Source organism: Chiloscyllium plagiosum, unplaced genomic scaffold, assembly GCF_037043375.1.
Source record: "Chiloscyllium plagiosum isolate Xiang-an unplaced genomic scaffold, Cpla_swu_hap1 HiC_scaffold_26, whole genome shotgun sequence".
Lineage (NCBI taxonomy): Eukaryota > Metazoa > Chordata > Chondrichthyes > Orectolobiformes > Hemiscylliidae > Chiloscyllium > Chiloscyllium plagiosum.
This window is the reverse complement of record NW_028270164.1, coordinates 21,887,329-21,908,905: the sequence shown is the minus strand read 5'-3', so window position 1 is coordinate 21,908,905 and position 21,577 is coordinate 21,887,329. Positions and strand designations below refer to the sequence as shown.

At 38.2% G+C, this 21,577-nt stretch overlaps 1 protein-coding gene across 5 annotated transcripts in view; it reads right to left on the bottom strand.

Annotated features, from left to right (window-relative positions):
• Positions 1-1,687: 1,687 nt before the first annotated feature.
• LOC122563169 (membrane cofactor protein-like) overlaps positions 1,688-21,577 on the bottom strand; it is a 59,051-nt gene continuing 39,161 nt past the window's right edge. For 4 of the 5 annotated variants that reach the window (XM_043716660.2, XM_087973563.1, XM_043716659.2 and 1 more), the window contains 5 exons: positions 14,319-14,381; positions 9,786-9,815; positions 7,598-7,673; positions 6,607-6,677; positions 1,688-3,974 (listed from right to left, as the gene is read on the bottom strand). In XM_043716660.2, the coding sequence (XP_043572595.1) occupies positions 6,629-6,677; positions 7,598-7,673; positions 9,786-9,815; positions 14,319-14,381 (218 nt within the window). In that variant the 3' untranslated portion in view covers positions 1,688-3,974; positions 6,607-6,628. The remainder of the gene's footprint in view (positions 3,975-6,606; positions 6,678-7,597; positions 7,674-9,785; positions 9,816-14,318; positions 14,382-21,577) is intronic. The other variant, XM_043716661.2, reaches the window with a different exon arrangement.

Here is a 21,577-nt window from a genome sequence, read left to right as displayed (position 1 = left end):
CATCCAGGACAAACATATAAATAGAAAGCAGGAGACAACAGCTTCGCTTCACTTGGAAGTCGCCACTGATGATGTTACCTAGCCAGGTAATGAAACGTCTGGATATCAAACCTACACCCTTATTTTGTGTTCTTTGGATTTAGTTCTGGCCTAAGTGGCAAATAGTCTAACTAATAATTTTCCACTGAGATTGTTGCATTTTGTAGTGAGTACATCATACAAATTAGCCATGTCCAAAAGCACCCCAATTACTCAATAGGTGGCTTGCATCAAATTTCTGGCAAGAACCAGCAAGTTTCTCTTCCAGTACAGTTGGGAAAAGAACTCTTCATTTGTCAAGGTAGGATTAGAAATAATATATACAAACCAGACCATTGAGGGTTAATTAAGGGTCAATTGTCATGTCCAATGAGCAACTGAAGATGTTAAATCTAAAAGGGAGCTCTTTTACGTAATTGGACTTATATGCACAAATGTCATTGTTATTGTTTGTAATGATTTGTCCTTATTTCCCTGAAAACCAGTTGAATGTCAGGGTTTGGGGCTTGGCTTTGGCACTCCTCTCCCTTTATAATTGCCGTTTCTTTGTATATAGCTGTAAATGTTAGTTGTTTTGTAAACTGTGAATTGTTTAATAAATATAAACATGTAAAGGGAGCTTGGTGGCTCAGTGTTTAGCACTGGTGCCTCACAGCAGCAGGGATCCAGGTCTAATTCTACCCTTGGCTGACTGTGGTGTGCACTCTCTCAGTATCTATGTGCATTTCCCCGCAAAATCTAAAGTTTTGCAGATAAGTTGAACTGGCAATGATAAATTTCCCATAGTGTCCAGGGATGTGCCTGTGTCCACAGTAGTTCAAGCTAATAGATCTACTCATTGGATATTAAAACATCTCCAAACTAAAGAAAATTATACACTTAACTGCTTGAATATTCACCATTTACCAGTTATTATATATAAAACAAAAATAAAGGTGTTAATTTAGATCTCAACCAGTAGTTAGTTAGTGGATTCAGTAGGATGTAACAAAGTATTGGTAACACCATTTTACTATTTGTTGTAATAGCATTATGTTCACTTTGCAAGTCCATCAAATGCATGGATTTCATTGTATGTAGCTCCAGCCATCTAGTAGCCAAAACAATAAAAACAAAGAAGGGAATAACCTTCAACATCAGCGGTGAGGCAGAAAACAGTTGAATTTGCTGTCTTTACCCAATGGTGCCGGAAGCTGATAAAATTGAGTGCAGTTATTTATCAGAAACAGGATTAAGACTAAAACTTCCAAATAATTCAGAGCTAAAATGTTGTGGAAGCATGGATAATAAAAACACCATGCTTCTAATTATACACAGTACAGATTAGATTAGGATTGAGAAAACTAAATAAGGTGGATATTTACCATGTGATGGTTGAGGAAGAATGATAGATACAAAGCTTTAGCAGTGCTCAGTTTGATTTCCAATTTCCCCTCAATATTGCTAAATTTAACATGTCATGCAATAGCTAATCAATTAATTGGTTAAGTTAATATCAAATGTTGCATTAAATCCACACCCAGCAGAATCTACTTTAAGCAAAGCTGCAATTCTCTGTTTGATAGTAACTAGGTAATGGATAAAAATTTTAGAATACAAAGCTGTTCAAGTTTTATTTTAGATACAAGAGCACTCAAGACAGAACAAATCAGAACAAAGCTTCACCACTTTATTAGACAGGTGCATCAAAACACCAAAGAAACAAAGTGACAGTACAAAGCAGGATACACATGATGGAAATACAAGCAGAGCAAAAAGCTCTAATTTTATTAAGGTTAAGAAATTAGCAATTGGAATATTAACAAGGGTTTTGAAACTGCATTTCAATTTACATGTTCCTTCAGTATGTGAAAGGATTGTTTTTTTTTTAGGTACACTCTTTGGTCAATTGATCATTCAACTGCAAAAGATTAACTGTTGTATAATGTTATGAAATCTTTTTAGAATGACTTTGTATCTTTATCTTAAAACATTTTTATAACAGTATTTATAGTGCAACATTAACGTAACAGATGGTCACAAGCCCACAGCTGCTCTATTCCTTATCAATAATTACTAGGTTGGCTAGTGATCCAATAAGCATTGATGGGACCGCAAATACAATACATTCAAATAGTCAACCAGCTAGAAAACAGTCCTGGCATTTGAGTGTAAAGCATATTTTCTTTCAGCCTTCAGATGCAAGGTGAAATTTGCAAAATGTTATTAAAATTAAAGATTCCACGACAAACATGCAGAAAATTTGAAAGTTATTGGACAATCAAATCAAATATCATACAGATCATAATCCTTCACATTCCTTTTCAAAATAAAGGATTTGCAAATTATTTGCAACATAAACAACCAGTAATCACAACTAGCTTCCATCTAATCTTTGTGATACAACTGCTAGGGTCAAAGTATGATCTTTTAAAAGGTCAACTTCAATATTTTACTTCTTAGGTTGATTAATACTTTGTCTGATGTAGAGTTGCTGTAGTTTATCCATGGTGACTGGCAATTAGAAATAGAGGCCTCATTATTCCAGAAATTACATTGATACCTTTAGTAATCATGCTGAGTTTGATTTAAACAGAGTTCACTTGCCTCTGCGAGAACAGGAGTTATACTAAATTAAGTCTACATGTATTATCAATGCTAGTAAAAGTAAGCAATGTCACCTCACCTTTACCATTCTTGCTCCTGGCAATGATTTTGCTATGTGAAGTTGTTTAATAGTATAACTATGATTATGGCCTCTAAAATGAAGTGTGCAAACTCAGAACATACAAGCGTTTCCACTGTATTTCTAAATTTCTTCCAAAAACATCCGATTTCTCAAAGTGGATATTTGTCTTAATTGGACAAAAACAATTGGACTCAACATTTTCTGACGTTAAAAATCAGTCAAATGTATATTAAAACAATATTTACTCATGTACTCAAGCTCAATTTAGAGATAGTTATTGTAGAGTTCTTTTCAACTTGAATGGCAAACCAGTGCCTAAGCTTAGATTCTAGGAAGGAGCACAACTTTGTTATGGAATTTAATTCCTGAAGACTTTAAAGAATCAAGATTTGTAGTTAGGAAGATGGCCTCTTCAAATGATAGATGCTGAAATTATAACAGACCTCAAGGAGGTAGTGCTTGTTCCTTAAATATTCAAGAAAAATACTTAAATCACAAGGCTGAACTTTTGACAAAATGTTTATTTTTGTTCGGTCTTTCCACAAAGATCTTTAAGTAGCTTGTTCAGTGAGATATTCTGATTTTGGTGAATGATGAGAAAATCTATATTTAAGTACTTTTATAGTAAATTTCTAATGTTGTGGGTCATTGTTTAAAAATGTCAGATATCACATGACACCTGGTTATAGTCCAGATTTTTGAAATTTAGTTTCAAACCAACTTCCATTTGAAATAATCTGGAACCATGTGACATCTGACCTTGTCTACCTCAGTCCAATACTGGCACCTCCACAAAAAAAACTTAAGCAATTGACACTAACAAAAAGTACTCAACTGCAATACTCATACCTCTACCACACTTGTCAAGACTAGTATCAACTCCATTGCTTCTAAAAAAAACTTAAATCAGCATCAAATGCTTTAAAGTGCAGAATAAAGACAATTGAGATTAAATTAGGAAGAAAATTCAGTAAACTTTAACTCAGGAGTAGGAGGAAATAGTGAGAGAGCTTTGTTTAAGGATGGAACGTGTTTCCATTAATATTGTTATCGTGACCACATTGCTCGTCTAATGCTAATCAGATAATGTTTTCATTAAAAGAAAAGAAATTCAGTACAGACAGTTTTTTTGTGGAAACAGTGTTCGTTGTAGATTATACACTAGTGTGAAGATTTGTTCAGGTCCAGTTGCTCCACGGACAAGATTAAGGAAATTAGGACAAGGCAGAAGTAGACACATCCCACGTGATGAACCATTCATATTGGCCTGAGAGATGGGCAAGAGAAAAAAAAAGTAGTTAATTAACAAAGTCTTCAATGCAGCACATCTGTAAGATGGTCAAAAAAAGGATACACATTACATCTGACAGCCTCTGAAAATAAACAGGAATTAGGAGTTCATTCCCTCTTTGCAAGCTTTCAACCATCATGTTGACTTTGCTTTCAAGAGCAGATCCAATTTCTCTCACTCACGATTTACACCAATTTTACATTTCTCTTTATCACCATTAGTAACCCTTTGTCTTTTGCTCTAGGTATTCTCGCCATCAGTTTATTTGCTCCTCCTGCCCCTCAACAGAAAAACTTTGCAGCCCCTTTCAGTTCTGAAGTTGCACTGGACTGAAAATGTTAAGTCTCTTTCTCCACTGTTGCTATCAGACCAGAGTTTCTCCAGTACTTTCCTTGTATAGTGCCAGTCAACATCTGTTCAATTCAACAGAAGTGTTATTGTATTGAAGGAATTTGCTGTATATAATATATATGCTGTTAAGTTTTCTCAAAAAAGTAATACATATTCTTTGGGATATCTTATGGTCATTAAAGATGCTCAACAAAAACAATTTTTCTTCCCAACCTTGGGTATAAGGGATGATGGACCACCTTAGTTTTTCTACCATAGTCCTGCAATCTCTGAATATATGTTGATAAAGTAAGCTTAGTATCACTAAGGAAAATCTTGAGGAATTTAAAAGAAATAATGTGGCATGTATCTGGAAGTGTATAAACTGGTTTAGGAATGCCCACAAATTGGAGAACCAACTTATTACAGCACATTTTCAAGTTGCAGAGTGGAACTGGAGAGGCAATTCTAGGTCACACTCGCCTTGTAATCAGCTACACAATCTAAGGTTTCCTGATAATCCATTCACTGCATCCTCAAAAGGAATTTTTATCCAAAATAAAAAGAGATTTAATGAAAGTGATCTTTTCCTTCTAATTTCTCTTCATTGTCCAACCAGTCTACTTATATAATCTCATTATTCCCATGAGCAACTTTGCTCAACTGGTCCAGCCATCCAGAGGCAGATCCAATTTGATTATTCATTTTCCACTCTTGCTTGCTTAAAAAAAGTCATTTGGGATTATTTTGACAAGCAATGCAAACACCTAGTTTATTTTCTCCACAGCCAACTTTCTTAAAGACTCCCCTGCCTCTGCCAGGATCACCAAAAGCAGCTGTGCACTTTTTAGTCAGCATTTCCATATTCTCTATTACCTCTGCAAACAAAGGGTCTTCTTCACCCTGAACCAGCATCTTGCACAAGCTTTTCCTCCCACCTCTGTTCATGCCCACAAGTTCACTTTGCCCATGATTTCCAACTCCTGTTCACTCATCTATACCCATGTAATTTGTCTTCTGATTGACAGGCTAGTTGTGAATGTAATCCTTTCCCACTCAAAGTACTCTTCTCTAAACATACCCTTAAACCAGCCATTACTAAACCCTTTCCTCAAAGTACTTCAAATCCAAGCACACCTTTTTCACCATTTCACAGTTAAAGTCATTGATTCAATAGAGGTTCAAATCCAATTCAAAAGTTCCGAAGTACACCTCACTGACAGACTAAAATAAAAACAAATTACTGCGGATGCTGGAGTCTGAAACCAAAAGAGAAAATGCTGGAAAATCTCAGCAGGTCTGGCAGCATCTGTAAGGAGAAAAGAGAACACATCGAGTCTAACTCACCCTTTGTCAAAGCTTTGACAAAGGATCAGTTAGACTCGAAACGTCAGCTCTTTTCTCTCCTTACAGATGCTGCCAGACCTGCTGAGATTTTCCAGCATTTCCTCTTTCGTTCACTGACAGATTATCCCTTTGGCCCTGCTGCAGCTGTTGATTTGCCAATGCTTTCCTCTATTCCTTTTTGCCCAAGCCAATCCAGAAGTCATCAGCTTTTTTTTTTTTTAAAACTCACCTCCGAGTGTTGTTGACTATTCTTGTACAATCTTGTTACTGGGTAGTATCATGGAGATGTAATAGCTTCCATATATAACACTGACATTTAGCATTGCTGCCTCTTGAAATCTTCTGCTACTTTTGTATGCTGTCAACTGCTTGTAGTTAGTTATGAATGAATTTCAATTTCCAATAAGTAAACAGTAGAACTGCCAAAACATCCCCTCAGTCACCAAAGCAATCATTTTTTTGCAATCTTACACCAACAATCTCATTCTTTCAATGAGATTTTGAGATCGGTTAAGTTTTCAGAACTGTGAATTGAATTGTCAAGTCCAAGAATCTTCCCTTAACTTGGTGTTTTAAAGTAATCTGCTACCTGGACCATGACACTGCCCAAATAACTTTATCATGTTATAAGGTTCCATGTCAAAATACCAGAGAGTTTGCTCTCATTTCTTCAAAGAATTTCAGTTAAATGTAATCCCCCTTTTTAAAAACCTACATTAACAACATTTAGATCAATGTTCCCCATCTCTCCTACATCCAACATAACTTACACCATAAAAGCTCATGTCAGGAATTCACAGATGATCCTCAATCTATACAAAATAAGCTAAAACAATAACCTCTGAATATGTCCAAATATAAACACCTAAACAGTGTACTACAACAATTCTGAAGAGACTGAAAATAGTTTGAAGACTTTTAAAATTTATACCTTTCTAAGTTTTAGTTAGGGGTCAGCATAATTGGACTTCATGAACAACTTTCTCAGGAGTGGTATATTGTCTGGAATGGTAATATGACAAGCAAAAATGAAATAATAATGGGATAGAAAAACAATTGTTTAATATTTCAACAAAATTAACACACAAAGCACAGAAATCATGGACAAATAAACATTTGCAATTGTCAGCACTACTTGGACTAGCTAAATTCAATTTCACTTGCAAGAACTAAACATCGTAGATCCATATTCAGAAATAGATCACTTACATGTAAGTGATCTATGATACTCAATAATTCCCTACATATGCTTTTAAGGGAAGCAGAGAAAAAGTTGTCTTGCTTCACACAATCATTTTAAGAGTTAAGACTATTTTCTGCATCCTTTTACCCCAAAGTTGATACAAAAAGCTTCAAATATTTTTAAAAAAGAATGGCGACTGGGACACAGACAGGAAGGAAAAAAAAGTGCATTTAAAAAGATGCCTCCCAAATGCAGAACTCCCATGGCACTTCACAGCTGATGAAACTTCCCAGTTGTCATACAAGAAATTTAGGTTGAATTATTAAAAGAAACGCTCAACTGATTTTTTTTTGTTGTAAAAAAGGGGAGACCTGTAACCTTGAAACTATCTATGCTGTAAGGGGATGGGAGGCAAAGTATTCTGCAGTTTGAGATTCTTTTTATAATAAAAAAGAATCTATTCCACCATCTACCCCACACAGAAAATAGATAACAAAAATGTATGGCCCAACAACACATCAGCAGTAATGTAATTGCCCCTTCCCATAGAGGGTTACATACATTTTAGAATTATTTTTCCAAAGCCCTTTTTATTCTGTAAACGAAGTAGCTTTCAACACAAGTGAAATAATGGAAGAGAGGAACAGTATAGGAGGAAAGAAAAAAACAGACACTATGCAATGTGTTTATAACCCATCAGCCCCAATGGTAATTCAATAAATATTGAAAATGGTCTTACCCTTCTTTTTTCTTACACCAGCATTTAACAATGACGACGATGATGATACCAGCAACAATAATAACGATAATAATTCCTTAAAAATACACGAGATAACAGTTGAAATAAGAAAACCAATCCCAGTACAAAAAAATCTCAATTGAATTACTTAATCTGGAAAACATTTCCATAAATCCTCAGCAGTCTCAATTGATTTTGGCTCGTTTCTCATGAAGCACAAACATTTAATAATGACAAAACATTAAGTACAGTATTTCCACATCTTTGTTCTCCATTTTAAAATGTATTCATAGCACCAAATTAAAATCAAACTGGATAAAGTTGTCTTCCATTCCTTGATCAAAGAATGACATAGCACAGAAGGCATCTGGGCCATTGTGACTGCCCCAACTCTGACAGTTATCCCAGTGGAATCACTCCACTGCATCTTGCCCCAATTACACTACCAATTAAGTGTTTATCAAATTCCCTTTAAAAATTTTGTTCTTTGAGGATTGCACTCCAGATTATAATTTGCACAGAAATTTCTCTTCAATTTGCCGACCACTCTTCAGTCAATTACTTTTGCTTTTTATGTTCTTTGATGGGAAATCAGCATCTGTTGCCTATTCTTAATTGCCCTTCAGGTGATGGTGGTAAGCTACCTTCTTGAACCATGCAGTCCATTTGGTCAATGTTGTTGTCAATGATGGTGAAGATTGGTGATTTAGTTCCATGTCAAGATAGAGAGACTTGAAGTAAAACTTGCAAGTGGCGTTCCTATGCATCCACTGCCCTTCTAGGTAGGAGTGATCATGGGTTTGTAAGGATAATTGACTTGTTGCAACAGTGCATCTTATATATGCTGTATGCTGCTGCCAGCATGCACTAGTAGTGAACAGGACACTGATCGAATGAGCTGTTTCAAGCCTCTTGCTTGGTTGGGTTATGGACTAGGCCAGACCACTCAAACAGTCAGCAATCAGCCCAGACCATAACTTTGCAATTTGTTTTGGTTAAGTGTACAGTGAAAATTACCCAGAGTAAGTTAAGTAGGTTTTAAAAACAGAAAAATTCAGAAGTTTACATAATGAAACACCGTAAAGAAACCCTACAGAACTCTGCCCATTCAAATTAGAGTTAATTATGCTGTTCTGAATATATACAAGTCTCAATAAGCAAACCCCTTAAAAAACGTTGAAAAGTGGAACAGATGCTTACAAGTTGAAATTAAAAAGGGCAGAAAGAGAGTTTAGCAACCTGTGGACTAACTAGTTCTGGACTGATCTGCTCAGAGAGCTGGCCACGCCCTCTTAATACAGTTTACTTCTAAAAACCTAAAAGCTTTGGTCTAATGTCTCACCTGTTAACCTATAAACAGAAAAGGCCTCTTAATATCCTTTTATCTCTGTACCAAACCCAGCCATTTCAGCGTTTTATGACTCTTCTGAAAAAAAATAATCAAGGAGACAGTATCCTTGAGAAAAGGAACAGCTTTTAAACAAAAAAGAAAGGACCAGCTTAGACAGTGGAGTGCAGCTCCAACATCATTAAAGTAATAATCCATAATACTCCTGATGGGTGCCTTGCAAACTGAAGAATCTTCAATGAATCACATGCCAGATTACTCACCATAGAATTCTCAATTGGTTTAGCCAAGTGTCCAGTTTTGACAAGAGTCCATAAGACAGAATATGAACATCTATTCTTTCTGCATGCTCCTTGACCAGTGAGTGCCTGTAGCATTTACTGTTTTAGAGTACCATCAGCTGTAGTTTTTATAATTTGCAAATATTCAATGTTAGCCTCAGCTGTGATTTACTTTTTACACTTTGTTTATTGATTGTAAATTCTGGTTTCTCGTTTGAGTTAGGTGGGTTGTCCGACGTCGATTAATCTGCACGCATCCCTGCAACTATGGCCATTTCATCTGGTGTGTGTGTGCGTGCGTGCGGTGGGTTTGGTTTGCAACTTCAATTCTTTTAGCCCAAACAATTCCAAATTCACAGCAGTCTGGTTCTCAGAATGGTCAGCTATAATGGTCAGGTCAGCAACAACAACTAAACATTGGTAACAAATGGTGACAAGTGATGCCCACAAACCATAAATAAAACTACACAGATTTTTTTTTTTAAAAAAACAATATACAAACTGATGAGTTAGTAAACCTGACAACAACTAAAGTGCAGGACTTAAGTTACCAACTTACCAACAATTGCTCCTGTACTTAGTGTCGATGCTGCAATAAGATTAACAAAAAAAGAAACATTTAAAGTTGATAATAAAAGATAAGTTATTTAAAGCATATAATATTGCACAGCAATTCTTCAAATCATAATTATCCTTCTGGTTAACAGAACAGTTTTTATTCAGCCAGCACATAGGTACAACTATTCGTTCTTTCATAAGTTGGAAGGGGTCAATACTACACATATTGACACAGCAGTTTTTAAAAGTTTGCTCCCATATATCAATTCAAAAATTCAAACAAAGTCTATTTGTTATTCATTTTGGTATAAGTTAGAACGTTTGAAACTTGATCTAGATGCACTTCCTTGGGTGCAAACTGAACTAACTGGTGTGTTACCATATATGCTGTAGTTTTCTCTAAAGGTACAGCTTCATGGATCTTGTTGCAGCATCCATTAAAAATACTGTTCCACATTCCTGGAATTCATTAGGGATCCAGAACCAGGGGTCACAATTTAAAAGAAAATAAACAGGGTAGCCATTTAGGACTGCGGTGAGGAGAAATTTCTTCATCCAAAGTGGTGAGTCTGGGAATTTTCTGCCATAGAAGGCAAGTGAGACCTTTTCAAGCAAGAGAGTTTAAGATACATTTCTTAGAACTGAGGGAATCAATGGGTATGAAAAGAAAGTGGGAATAGGATAAACATGATCATACTGACTAGTGGAAAAAGCTCAAAAAGAATGAATTATCTAGTCCTATTTTGTACTTTTTAATATATCTTACACTATGTACAGATCAAGACCCTGCTAAAAAAGATTCTTTGAAAGTTGGCATTGGAATCAGAGTCACGAGTGTTATGGCACAAGTGCAGACTATTTGGCGCTTCAAGTTTGCATAGTGTCTTCCAGTAAGGGTATGGTCAGTGTGCAGGAGATAGAAACCAAGGCTGACTGAATATATCTGGGACACTGGTGCAGAGGGAACAAGAGGTGTTTCAAGCAAGTTTTACCAAAAGCGGAGTAGATATTTGGCGAAGGATAGGGAGGTGCTTTCTAACTACCGATCAGTACATTAATTAAGAAACTATTAAAAGGACTCCCCTTAAATTACTAAGTTATTCTTGAATGTAACTGAAACACCACGATTAAGGAAAAGTCAGGTATAATTAAAAAATACATAATAAGTAATCCAACACAAAATAGGAGGAAGGGAAGACATGGCAGCGCAACTCAGTCGGGTAGAATGTATGGTCTATAATAGATGAAAAGTCATAGGCCCAAATGGTATTCTCGATTTATGACAGTCATAGGCATAGAATCAGAATTATACAGCACAGAAACAGATCAGAGTCAACTCATCCATGCCAACCAAATATCCTAAATTAATCTAGTCCCATTTGCCAGCATCTGGCCCAAATCCTTCTAAACCTTTCAGGTGCCTTTTAAATATCATACCAGCCTCCACCATTGTTCCTGGCAGTTCATTCCATACACACGCCAGTCTCTGCATGGGAAAAAAATAGTTTCCCCTTAGGCCCTTTTGAATTTTGCCCCACTCACCTTAAACATATGCCCTATGTTTGGACTCCCCCATAGCAGGGAAAATATCTTGTCTATGCACTCATGATTTTATAAATCTAAGGTCACCCCTCAGCCTCAGTCTATTCAGCCTTTCCCTACAACTCAAACCTTCCACCACATTAGAATTTTATAGGTTTTTAAAAAAAGATCCCTCCTCAAATCCCTAGTGAATATTATCCTTGACCAATCCAGTCACTTCACCTGTCAGTCCTGCCATTCCCAGGCAAAGAAGTCTTTGCTGTACTCCCTTCATAGCCAGAACATCATTCCTCATACAAGTAGCCCACAAAACTGCATACAATCCTCCTGACATGGTCTCACCAATTATGTAGAGCCTGCATTCATTGGGAGTGGAGAATGTTGTTTGTAATAACAAATAAATGATCTGGAAGAGAATGTAGGTGCCCTGATTAGTAAGTTTGCAGACAACAGATTGGGGGAGCTCCAGACAGTGAGAATGCAGCAGGATTATAGATAGGCTGGAGACTTGGGCAGAGAAACAGTAGATGGACCTTAACCCAGACAAATGAGGTGATGGATTTGGAAGGTCTACATCAGGAAGGTTTACATTAAATGGCAGAACCCTTGGCAGGCATCAACATACAAAGGGATCTTTGAATATAAATTCACAGTTCCCTGAAAGTGGCAACACAAATGAATAAAAAGGTGGTCAAGGCGGTCTATGGTGTGCTTGCCTTCATCAGTCAGGGCACAGATCTTAAAAATTGTCACACTGCAGCTGTATAGAACTTTTGTTAGGCTGCATTTGGAATACTGTATATTGTTTGGGTCACAACACTACCAGAATGGTGTAGAAGCTTTGGAGAGGGTACAGAAACAGTTTACCAGGATGTTGCCTGGTTTCACTTGACCAAAGGATGAGAGGAATTCTGATAGAAGTCTACAAAATCACAAGAAGCGTGGACAGAATAAACAGATGGAGTCTGTCTCCCAGGGCTGAAATGCCAACCATCAGGGGACACTAATCCAAAGTAAAAGGGCTTAACAGGAGATGCAAGAGGCAAGTTTTTTTTTGTTACACAGAGCATTAAGCACCCAGGATGCACTAAAGGAAGCAGGGCAGACAGGCATAACAGTAACATCTAAGAGACACCCTTGACAGACAGATAGTCATGGACTTGGAAACATGGAAACAGACCCTTCGGTCCATCTCTATGCCAACCAGATAGCCTAAACTGAGCTAGTCCCATTTGCCAGTATTTGGCCCATATCCCTCTAAATCCTTCCTATTCATATATCCATCCAGATGTCTTTCAAACATTTCAATAGCACCAGACTCCACCACCTCCCCCAGCAGCCTGCCCCTACATATGTACCACAGTGTGGAAAAAGCTGCTTCTCAGGTCCTCCTCAAACCTTTCCCTGTTCACCCTAAACCCAAACCCACCCGTTTTGGACAAGTACAGGTTCTGTTTCAGCTGCAGAAGCTTTATCTGGGTCACAAGAGTGTTGCATGGAGTGCTTATGCAAAGAGGTGGTCACACTGCAATATAAAGGCCTGGAAGTGGGAAAGAAATAACCAACATCCAGAAAATGCAAAGAGAAGCAGGCAGGATGTGCAGGAGTCCCCAGAGGTCCTGCTCACAAAAATCAGTTGTGTTTTGGAAGCTAATTAAGGTGTTGCTTCCCTAAGGGAGTGCGGTCAGACCACATTAGATGCATCTTGAGCAGCTCAGTTGTCCAGGAGGGGAGGAAGACCAAGTCACAGGGGATTTATCAATTTGGACAGACTGGTACTAATGAGACTCCAAGATGGCATTTATTCTTGGTATAGTAGAACTGTCTTATGAGGAGAAGTTGGGCAAGCTATACTTGTATTCACTAGAGTTTAGGAGAATGAACGAGAGGTGTTGATCTCATTCAAACCTACAAAAGCAGAAAAAAAAAGATAGGTAGACATTCTGGTTGGAGAGTGTAGAATCCTGAGCACAATTAAGAAAAAAAAAAAAATGAGGATGGCACTTGTTTTAAGATTAAACAGTTCTTTTCCTCAAGGGTTGTGAACATTCAGAATTCTTTACCATAGAGGGCTCAGTCTTGGAGAATGTGTAAAAAAGGTAGAGGTTGATCGATTTCTGATTTACCAACAGTACACAGGATTATGGAAATGGAGTTGATGAGAGTCACTGAAGAGTTTGAACAGCCATGATTGTATGGAATGCTGAGGCAGGCTCGACAGGCTGAATGGCTTACTCCTCTTCCCAATTTCTCTGATGAAACTTCAACTGATTTATCCAGAACGACCAGCAGATCCTAAATTACAACTGCAACACCCACCTGAACTTAGAAACCAGTTCTACAGCCCAAAGAGAATTCAAATAGATGCAGCTGCAAAGGGATTTCAGTTGTAGGAACGGTGTGATGAACAGTCAAAAAAACTGAGCAAGGGCATCAATGAAAAATAAAGAAAACAAACTGGAGAAATTTGGATAAATTATAAAATTAGTGAAAGATCCAAAAAGGGATTAATTCAAAAGAAGACTCTAAAGTATGCCATAAAAGAGCTTAGCAGAATGAATGAGTGATGATCTCATTGAAAACTACAAAACAGTTTAGAGATAGGGGAGTCCAGAGTCACAGGCACAATTTTTTAAAAAAGGGGGATGGCATTTAGTTTAAAGAGGAAGTTTTTGTTAATTCAAACCTTTGGAATTCTCTACCACAGGGCTCAATCTTGCAGTCTCTGAGATAAATGGTAAAAGTCAATTTTTTTTTTAAAGCCAAAAAACAATTAGATGCAATTTTAAGACAAGAGTCTACAATAGTTTTTTCTATTCTGATACTTCATTCACATTTCTCATGGAAGTGTCAGACTCCTTTAAAAGCAATCGCTAAAAACAATTTGCATTCTGCATGATGGCAGCGCAAATATGCACTAAAATATAGAAAAGTAAGTTCTAGTTAGATATGAAACCAAGAATACTCAATTAAGTTCTGGAAACAGACTTACCTTCAGCGGTAGGCTTGATCGTAACATCAGCCCAAGATTTAGTCGAAACAGTGGTCAAAACAGCTGGATGACAGAGGAAAAATTAAAATGTGTTTCAAAAGGATATGTTAAAAGAAAACTGCTAAAAAAGGAACGAAGAAATTGAGGGTTAAGACACACACACACTTGCCGGTCACATAAATAGCATTTATTTATTGTTTCAGAGTTTCATTATAGTCAGATGTACAATATGAAACAGATCCTTGGTCCAATTCAACAGGTTGACTAGATACTCCAATCTAGCCCCATTTGTCAGCATTTAGCAGAAATCCCCCTAAACCCTTCTTCATATACCCATCCAGGTGCCTTTTGAATGTTGCAATTGTACCAGCCTCCACCACTTCCTCTGGCAGCTCGTTCCATACACACACCACCCTCTGCATGGAAAAGCTGCCCCTCTGGTCCTTTTAAATCTTTCCCCGCTTACCTTAAACCTATGCCCTCGAATTTTAGGCTCCCATGCCTGGGGAAAAGACCATGGCTATTCACAGTATCCATGCCCCTCAATTTTATAAATCGCCGTAAAGTCACCCTTCAGCCTCTGAACCTCCAGGGAAAAACAGCCCCCACCTATTCAACCTCTCCCTAAAGCTCAAATCCTCTTATCCTGGCAACATCCTTGTAAACCTTTTCTGAACCCTTTCATATTTCACAACATTGTTTGTGTTCAGAAACTACTCATGAGAATGTAACATGAGTGAGTGAGCAGGTCAGTTTCCTAACTTCTCCAGAAATCAACTTTGTTTATATTATGCCACAAGTACTTTGTCATGGATTGATTGTTTTTTAAAATTACTCTGAAGGAGCAGTGAACAGACTAAAGTCATCATGATGTACAAGAACCACCCAATGAATCAAAAGGTTAAACTGGATACTTGAGTTTTAACATGTGAGAAAGCTCATGGAAATTATAAAATTGTCTGTACTTGCTTTCAATATTGTATTAAAACTCTTTAGTACAACACTGAGCAATGTTTAGAGAGGACTTACACAAAAATCATATACTTGCTTTTTCTTTCTCGCCTAATATGAATGATGAATTAACAACCAAACTCACTGATGCAATCAATAACTGATTCAAGGTTAAGGAGGCATTTGGTGTGTTAACTTTTATTAGTAGGGGTATCAAGTTTCGGAATCATGAGGTCATGCCAAAGCTGGACAAAACTCTGGTGCGGCCACACTTGGGGCATTGTGCGCACTTCTGGTCACTGCATTATAGAAAGAATGTAGAAGCTTTGGAAAAGGGTTCAGAGAAGATTTACTAGGATGTTGCCTGGTATGGAGAGAAGGTCTTACAAGGGGAGTGGAGGTTCATAGCTCCTTGAAAGTGGAGTCGCAGCAGATAGTTTGGTATGCTTCCCTTTATTGGTCAGAATATGGAGTACAGGAGTTGGGAGGTCATGTTGCGGCTGTACAGGACATTGGTTAGGCCACTGTTGGAATACTGCGTGCAATTCTGGTCTCCTTCCTATCAGATGTTGTGAAACTTGAAAGGGTTCAGAAAAGATTTACAAGGATGTTGCCAGAGTTGGAGGATTGGAGCTATAGGAAGAGGTCGAATAACCTGGTGCTTTTTTCCCTGGAGCGGAGGCTGAGAGGTGACCTTATAGAGGTTTACAAAATTATGAGAGACATGGATAGGGTAAATAGACAAAGTCTTTTCCCTGGGTTTGGAGAGTCCAGAACTAGAGGGCATCGGTTTAGGAGGAGAGGGTAAAGATATATAAAAGACCTATGGGTCAACTTTTTCACACAGTGGTACGGGTATGGAATGAGCTGCCAGAGGAAGTGGTGCAGGCTGGTATAATTGCAACATTTAAGAGGCATTTGGATGGGTACATGAATAGGAAGGGTTTGGAAGGATATGGGCCAGGTGCTGGCAGGTGGGACTAGATTGGGTTGGGATATCTGGTCGGCATGGAGGGGTTGGACCGATGGGTTCTATGACTATGACTATGAAAGAAAGATTAAGGGACTGGAGGCTGTTTTCATTAGAGAGAAGGTTGAGAGGTGACTTAATTGAGACATGCAAGATAATCAGGAGGTTAGATCAAATGGATAATCAGAGCCTTTTTCTTCAGATGGTGATGGATGGCACAAGAGGGCATAGCTTTAAAATGAGGGGGACAGATTAGGACAGATGTCAGAGGTAGTTTCTTTACTCAATATTAGGGGCGTGGAATGCACTGCTTGCAACAGTTGTAGACTCGCCAACTTTACAGGCATTTAAATGATCACTTGACAGGCGTATGGATGAGAATGGAATAGTATAGGTTTGATGGGCTTCAGATTGCACCACCCTGTGAAACAACAGAGGGCTGAAGGACCAGAAAGTAGATCCTAGACAATTTTTTCCTCCTCCTTAACAGGTGTTTCAGCCAATTATAGAGTAACCACGTCTCTAATAAAGCAGGTAACTACAGCCTCAACCTTCGGATCTATATAACAAGCACAATAAACAGATATTACATTTAATCGTCAGAAAGGTCTATAAGATTGTGCAAATGGGGCAATGCTTAATGAATTAGGGAACTATACAAATGAAGACAGCTTACGAATAGAAAACTAAATTTTCATAAATTTAGCTATTAAACAGTTTTCCTAACCAGTTTAGGTAACCAAAAAAAAAATTGTCAAAATAAAATACTCATGGAATAACTGCAGGAAAAGTTAGTCTTAGATTGTGAGAACATAACCTAAGACTTGCGCCTTAGGTGCTGGTCATCTTATATTGATAGATGTACATATTTTGTCACAATTGCATCAAAGTACAATATATCTAATGGCAGAATCTACCCTACAAATTAGGGAAAAAACAATTCAAAGGGCTCCAAATTAAACACATCAGGGCAACAAATAGAATTGCTATACCGAAGTTAATTTTCCAGGACATTAAACAGGCAGATTTACTGGATAATTGGAACTAGGCATATTTATACATAAAAATTAGCTGATCAGGTTTTATTCCAATTTTCAAAACCTTCATGCCCATTGTAAAGAAAAAAATTCTCATCCCATGGGCTGTGAATACTGACTTACGAGAGGTTGAGTACAGAGAGTCTGTAACTCAATAGAGTTAAGAATGAGAGGCAACCTCATTCCATACCCCAAATTCTCATAGCAAATCTTCTCTGGATTGTTGTACCTAAGTGCACTTTGGGTGACAAACATAGGGTTTACACTTCATTTTTAACAAACTGTACAGTTACAGGAATTCTGATTACTTGATTACTTCAACAAGGGATGCATAATGCTGCACATATGATCCAATAATTCAACTTGTACACTGAACATTTCTTGCCCAGAAAAACAAACTCAAATCCAAAATGAAGCAAGAAATCCAAGTGCTAGAAATCCGAAATAAAAGTTGCTGGAGAAACTCAGATCTATAAGCAAATGGAGAGAAAGCAGATTTAAAATTTTGGGGACAGTTTTTCAGAACTGCTCAGAAGAGGAGTTACTGGACCTGAAACTCTTATCTCCATAGATGCTGCCAGACTTGGGAGTTTTTCTAGAAATTTGTTTTTGTTACAAAGAAACCCAATTCTGGGAACTGACAATTTGCTTAAACTAGTTTCACACAGCTTTAACTGATGATTCCCCCTGTAACTGACATAAGTATTGCCATCAATACAACAGCAGCCTTAGTAAGCTTTGAACAAGGGGATGATGCAGTTCATTCAAAGTAACTCATGCACTACAGCATTGCTATGTAGCAAAATTGATATTTGCATATCAAGAACATTTCCCTGACTGACCTTACCATTTTACACATTGATCTCTGGAAATCAATACAGATCAGGTTTTCTTTTTAAAGAAATGCTTTAACGACCATAATCTGTACATTTGTTTGGACTAAAAATGGAAAAAGTACTATTCTAAAAACAAAGCACTGTGGAAACAATTGTTGCACCTTTTTTAAAAAAAAGTTATTGAACTGCATATGTGGTGTTCACACTGCTACTTTGTTTAAATAATGGGAAATTATATTTCTAGACACAATAGTGTTTGGCTGGCAACAAGTAGCCGATTGGTCACAACTGCATAAATCATTTATGGAAGCTAAAAGTCATCAGCCTAATAGCAACCTGAGTGGTTCCTGGACAGCTGACCAGCTTGTGGATGTAAACAACAGAGACGGGGGGCTGTTTTTGGACTGCTGGAAAGTCAGGGAGTGTGTATGCACGTACACAGTAAAATTACAAAACCACTTTATTTTCTTCTACCTGTTGCTGTAAGCTATTGCTTTTAATCAGTAAGTAGTGTATCAAATCACTCCTTCACAGGATGTAAAAGAGGAATTGTCTGAAGGAGATTAAAAGAATTGAAGGCCCTGGCACGCAAAATGAACATCTCAAAAGAAGCTGAAGGTCTGATACTGAGAGCGGTTTCTCTCCAACCTCACTTTCAATCCATGAAACCAATGTGTTTGTCTGGCATGTGTAGAGATTTTAAAAGGGGGGTAGATTCTTGACTGGTAGAGCTATGTATTCATGTAGTTAAATTCTAAATATAAATAAACAGCTATTATTTTGTAATGTGAATTACTGTTTATTAAATACAGAAACCTAGTCAATGTTTTTTATGAACTCTATTCCAGACAGATAAATCAGGTTCTTTGTGATTTGATTAAATTGTTGAATTTTGTGGCAATCCTAGGAATAGTGCAGCTTGTGAATCAGCACTTTCCCAAATTAGAAATGCATTATTACTCATTTATTAATAAAAGTTCAATCAGTTGTGATATGCTAATTCATTTTAAAACAAAAGCAAATCAAAAACTGAAAAGCCATGTTATTAAAAGATTTTTTTTCAAAGCATGTGGTGTGCATAAAGCAAAGGACATTGTAGATTGTGCCATTAAGTTATTGCTAAGGTCCTTGAGTGATCACCTGCTACTTTAAAAACAAGTTTTTTTTTTTGCTTAGAGTAGAGTAACACTTCTTAGTGTACTTCGTGTACTTGGAGATCATCTTCATTGTTGGACTTCGATTTCTAATACTCAACTAAATGAGTTGCAAAAAAAAAATTCTTTAGTTGATAATTGGCCTGAAACAGCTGAGCCTAATCTAGTATTTTATGCATAAAATACTGACCCCAACTTCACTTCCAAATCTGTCTGTCAGAATTATAGGCCATCTTGAAGATTAACTTTGAATCATCATAACAGTCATAACTGTTGTTCCAACAATTCAGAGACCCTGTCACTTGTCTTTTAAAACTAATAAGATACCACTTAAAAAAAAGGGAACAGGTAAGTGTATTCAATTTCCAAATGGTGTTCAATAAGGTACCATTCAACTGGTTAACTCATAAGCTAAAGACTCATGGAGGAATTATAGATAATATTAACAACATTCAGATTGGTTAACAGAAAGCAGCAATACTAGGGATAAGTAGCCTGCATTTTCAATCTGACAGGCTGAAAATGGTGAAGGACCCTATACTACATGATTAGGGCTAGTGCTTCGCCATTCAGTCTCACAAAGCTACTGGGCAATCACCATCTCCTGACATTTCAAAGGAATTATCATCGCCGAATCCCACGCTAACATTCCGGAAGTGCCCACTGACCAAAATGGAGGGGGAGGGGTGGCACAGTGGTAACATCACTAATGTAGTAATCCAGAACCCAAAATTAATATTTTGGGGGTGTGGGTTCAAATTCCATCTCAGCAGATGGTGGAATTTGAATCCCTTAAAGTTTGAAATTTCAACCAAAGCTAATGTACATGTAACCACTGTTAATTGTAACAAAAGCCCCATGTTGTGTGTGAATTTCTTTCATGAAAGAAAATCTGTCATTACCTGGTCTGGCCTACATGCAAAGTCCAACCACAGCAAGGTGGGCAGCACAGTGGTTAGCACTGCTGTCTCAGCGCCAGAGACCCGGGTTTAATTCCCGTCTTAGGCGACTGTATGGAGTTTGCACATTCTCCCCATGTCTGCGTGGGTTTCCTCCCACAATCCAAAAATGTGCAGGTTAGGTGAATTGGCCACGCTAAATTGCCCGTAGTGTTAGGTGAAGGGGTAAATGTAGGGGAATGGGTCTGGGTGGGTCACACTTCGGTGGGTCGGTGTGGACTTGTTGGCCGAAGGGCCTGTTTCCACACTAAGTAATCTAATCAAGGTGGTTAGCTCTAAACTGCCCCAATTAGGAGTGGGCAATGAACACTAGCCTAGTAAGTGACACCTCCATCCCATGAAAGAATGAGTGCGCGACTTGGCAAGATGGCAGCGATTCTGTAGAACTGCTGTGGACAGCTCTGCCTAACAGCTAAGGCATACCAGTGTTTTTTGCCATCCTTGGCCAACTTGTGGTGGAATTAATTTAAAACCCTACAGAACACATTTGTTAATATTTGCGAGTGGAAGGATGCCAAAGGGAAAAGGATTGAGCAAACAGCAACAGGGAAGACACTCCCCTGCAGCACCAGGCATAGCAGAGACCGCAGCAACAGCAGCTGCTCCTGAACCCTCCAGGGACCTGATAGACTCTCAGGAATTGGCTGTGGTGATGGAGAGACTTGGCTTGAAGTTTGGGGCTGCGATTGAGGAGATCCGTTGGGAGATTAGTACCCGGGTCCAACCTATCACATCCATGCTGCAGAAGCATGAACAGGAGATCCAGTGCCTTCGGGAGTGGCTGGAGGAAGTGCAAGGTCGAACAAAGGCTTCGGAAGCTGCGATGGAGTCCTCATCCAGTCGGATCCATTTGCTGGAGTGAGGGGTATGGGACTTGCGAGACCATGTCGACAATCTCAAAGACAGGTCGGAGGATAAATCTCTGAATTGTTGGGCTCCCAAAAGGTGAGGAGGTGGTGGAAGTTGGCTGCCAAAGTTTTTGGGCCTTCAGAGTCCAGCAGGCTTCAGATTGAAAGGGCTTATCGGGTTACAGTGCACAGGTCAGGGCCAGTGCAGCACCCCCGCCCGGTTCTAGTGAACTTCCACTCGTATAAGGGCAAGCAAAAAGTGATAGAAGCTTCTAGATTACTGGGAAATGATCCGCAGACACTGCTGTACAAGGGGTCAAAAATCAGGTTTTCCAGGATTTCTCGGCAGCTTTAATTCGAAAGAGGAAGTCCTTCAATGAAGTTAAAGAGGCTGAGGAATCTGGGCAACCAGTATTCCATGAGATACCCTGCAGTGCTCCGAGTCAGCCACGAGGACTCAGTTTATACATTTGACATGGTGGATAAAGCTAAAAACTTTGTACA